Source organism: Photinus pyralis, unplaced genomic scaffold (assembly GCF_008802855.1).
Source record: "Photinus pyralis isolate 1611_PpyrPB1 unplaced genomic scaffold, Ppyr1.3 Ppyr1.4_LG1, whole genome shotgun sequence".
NCBI classification, from domain to species: Eukaryota; Metazoa; Arthropoda; class Insecta; order Coleoptera; family Lampyridae; genus Photinus; species Photinus pyralis.
In genome coordinates, this window is record NW_022170249.1 from 57,517,129 (window position 1) to 57,520,785 (window position 3,657).

Here is a 3,657-nt window from a genome sequence, read left to right on the forward strand (position 1 = left end):
ATATCTCTCAATTTCCATGTTACCAGACCTGTTCATGGATTTTTATTATTTCCGAAACTGTAGAAATAGTAAATTGTCACACCTAAATTACAAGATAAAGTTGAGATAAAAATAATTAAGTTTTGTGTATTTTGTTAAAATTAAACAGAGTAAATAATGATTTATTTAATAATTACCTACATCACAGAAGGAAATTAAACGTGTATTATCAGTCTAATGATAAAAATTACTATTAACATTGAGCAAGTAATAAAAATTAAAACACTGACACTGTATACTACAAAACAGTTAGAATGACCTAACTATCTACACGTTTAATACAAAAAATTGACAATAAATTTCAAGGTTTCTGTTCAATAGCTACATTATCACTGGTTAAAATACATTAATCTAATATAGGTACATTATAAACACTATGTACAATTTGACTTTGGTAATTAATGTTTATACAACTAAATTTCATCTGGCAAGTGGCATGGCACTGACATTACGAAATTGAGCAGACAAATGAATACTAGACGTTTTCAATCTTATTCGGTATACTTGTACTAATTGCAGTATATGAGGGGGTATCTTTTCGCCTGAATGTCACATAGGTATATACTAAGCTACCTAAAACACTAACATTTAACCCAATAAAATTCACCCACGAAAATATATAATCGCCCCCGATAATCATACCTAAATAGGTCACACAAATATTTTTTAAGCAACCAATGATGGTAGTGGTCAAGGCGGAGTTATAATGCGTACAGAGCACTACACTGTACGATAAAACGAATCCCATTACACAAGACAGCAAGTACTGGCTTAAAAAAAGTACATCGCCCCACGATTCATACTCGTACGCTATTCTCAAATCGCCTGTACAAAAACACAATATAAAAGCGGGCACAAACATAAACAGCGAATTATAGTACACCAATCCATACTTCCCCAGCTCCTTTGCCTCCAACTTTTTTTTCATGTACACCCCATTCGTCGATGTAAAGAAATTATTTAACATTATGTAAAGATAACCCATTAAATTGAAGGCCAAATCATTACCGGCCGCTATTACGGCACCCAGTATCATTGTGTAAACACTAAATTGCACACCAACGCTTGGTCTTATACCTAAAACGTACAGCTCGGCAATCATGGTCATCAAAATTGAGAATCGCCGTAAGACCGTAAACATTGGGAGACTCAGCTCCTTCGTGCCGGCTAGTCCAGTCAACAGGTTTCCCATAAATATCACAGGGAGCGGCATGATTTTGTTGAAGGTCTTCCATTCCAAGTCGGGAAACCGCACAATTTTCAACTTTTTTGCAAGAAACAGCACCACGATCGAGGCGGATATTTGCCCCAAACCGACGACTTGAAATGAAGGAAAACCATAGGTTGTAAGCACCGTCTTATTGACGACGGTAATCATAAACGACGCAATGCCATATAAAAAAGCCGAACCAATTTTGTTTCGCAATGAAACGTGGCTGGATACGCTCTCTTGTTGGCTGACGGTTACCATTTTTATACAGGAACAATTTACTCGAGAAAAAACTACATTACGTGAGTTCGAAACGCGATGACATTCTAATCAGACAGCGTACATTGCAGAATGAATTAACTTCTCAAAGCTTTCGCGATAGCGGTGGCGACCATTTTCTAGGGACTCGCGCCTCCCACTACGTACGTAAAGTAAATATAAACATAACCTATGTGCAATTCACGAAGAAAGCGTCTCAACTTACGACTAGTTTGTAAAATTGAGTTAATTTCGATTTACTTACCATTATAAACAATTTGATGGATTAAACAATTATAACTTTGCCGCTTAAATTACATTCGCAATTACTGTTCTATTTACATTTGGTGGTGTCAAAACTTCGCGCATGGTCATTGAAGCGCAAGGATTGGGATGCGATCAATGATACACTTCGGCAATATTTATACAAAACGTCAAATACCACACAAGTCGGAAAAATAGAGTCCTTGATTTTACTAAACATAGGGTCAATTGCACCGTCAAATTAAGTATCCTTTAAAGTTAAGCATAACTTAAATACTATAGCAACGATTGTCTTAATAATCGTTGCCATAGATTTTACGTTCGCTTAACTTTAAGCAAGGCTTAATTTTGTTGGTGCAACTGGGATTAGACATACTTCACGCTTGACGCTAGCACAAGTTACGCCCCTCCACCCCTTAATACGTCACCTCAGTGTCATCGGTATACCGTATACACCATATATAAGAGAATATGGATAAACGAGTGGACACGCCTATCGCCAACGTTAGTGGATGGAAATATACTTCTGTCATTAGTTGGGAACTAGGCGCTAATGCGCTTGCGTGTTATTATGAAGTGTTATTTACCATTTACTCCACTTTGACATAACGGATTGAGGTTAAATTGTTTGTTTTGTTTATGAGTTATGAACTTTTGTTTAATTTTAATAGTAAAGAAGCCTTTCGTAGTTATATAAATCAGTATACGTAAGTGATACACAATAATTGTAAAGGAATACCTAATGTTTGGCAATTTTAGTGTGTTCATTACTTAGAAATAAAGAAATGCAGGTACTTGTGGGAAAGTGGATTCTTCGGTTTCATGGCACAAGTAAGTTACAATGCAATTATCTGCAATCAATTCATTTATGCCATACTTGTTATTAGATTCCCAAGTGAAAAAAGCAACAAGAATCGGTGACTGCAAGCATGTGAACTATCGGAATTCGATGATGTAAAAACAAGGTTGTGTTCTCGTCATTTTAACCGCTATGACTGCATTGATTTGGATGCACGCAAGCATGATGGGGGCACGAAGTTATATGGGGGTCACTTAACACCTAAAAGATTTCCAACTCAACAATGTTAATTTTATTTTAAAATCAGTAAATGTCTTTAATTTAATTGTGTTTCTTTGAACATTGGTAATGTATCACTTTATATTATAGCTGATGCGAACTTATCCAATTTCATGTTATATTCAAGATATAATCCCTATAGGTATATTATTTCAATTGCAATTTAAGTTTCTAAATCGTTACAAAGTTTGCCTTCGAAGTTGAAGGGTGTAACCGTAAACAAACTCCGCTGAGGAAGCTCGAAAGTTCTCCGTGAAAATGCTACAGTTTCCAAGCGGCGGCGATTGGTCTTGAGAGGGTGGGCCTCGGCCACCTAGTATACTTATCTAAAGACATCACAGGATCAGACAATAGTGATAGGAGTCGGCAGGTGGAATGGGGCCAATGTGGTGAATATGAACCTGCATGAAACGAATAGAAGTCTGGGTGAAGTTTCCAAATGGTGCGTGGTTGTGTTTACATATATGGTAATTGCACACAATAATGGTTTAATAAAATTTTAACCCTATTTTCGAGTTATAGGTTATGAAATTTGAAATTGGCGCTACTTAAAAGTAGGCGGAGAGAAGTAAATATTTACTTGGGGAGTTTGCGCATACATACAGAGTTGAGGACTAAGGAATAGGGCAGCTCTCTTTTATGGCGAACAATTTGCACATTGCAATCATAGGCGGTTATCCATATATATGGATAACTTCCATATATATGGATACTTCTCTTATATATATGGTATACACAGCGCCAGCATATTGTGATAAATGTTGTAGTCACGAACTTATAAATTAAGATGGACTGCTGATCAAACAGT

The 3,657-nt window shown here is 36.3% G+C and overlaps 1 protein-coding gene across 1 annotated transcript; it reads right to left on the reverse strand.

Moving 5' to 3' along the window:
- Positions 1 to 289: 289 nt before the first annotated feature.
- On the reverse strand, positions 290 to 1,880 carry LOC116159216 (UDP-sugar transporter UST74c-like). The gene is made up of 2 exons (XM_031472166.1): positions 1,773 to 1,880; positions 290 to 1,667 (listed from the first exon to the last, which is right to left on the reverse strand). The coding sequence occupies exon 2, from the start codon at positions 1,508 to 1,510 to the stop codon at positions 515 to 517; it is 996 nt and encodes a 331-aa protein (XP_031328026.1). The 5' UTR covers positions 1,511 to 1,667; positions 1,773 to 1,880; the 3' UTR covers positions 290 to 514.
- Positions 1,881 to 3,657: the final 1,777 nt, after the last annotated feature.

Bases quoted from the DNA above. Each gene is read 5' to 3' on its own strand.
- LOC116159216 (XM_031472166.1), bottom strand. From the start codon at position 1,510: ATGGTAACCGTCAGCCAACAAGAGAGCGTATCCAGCCACGTTTCATTG.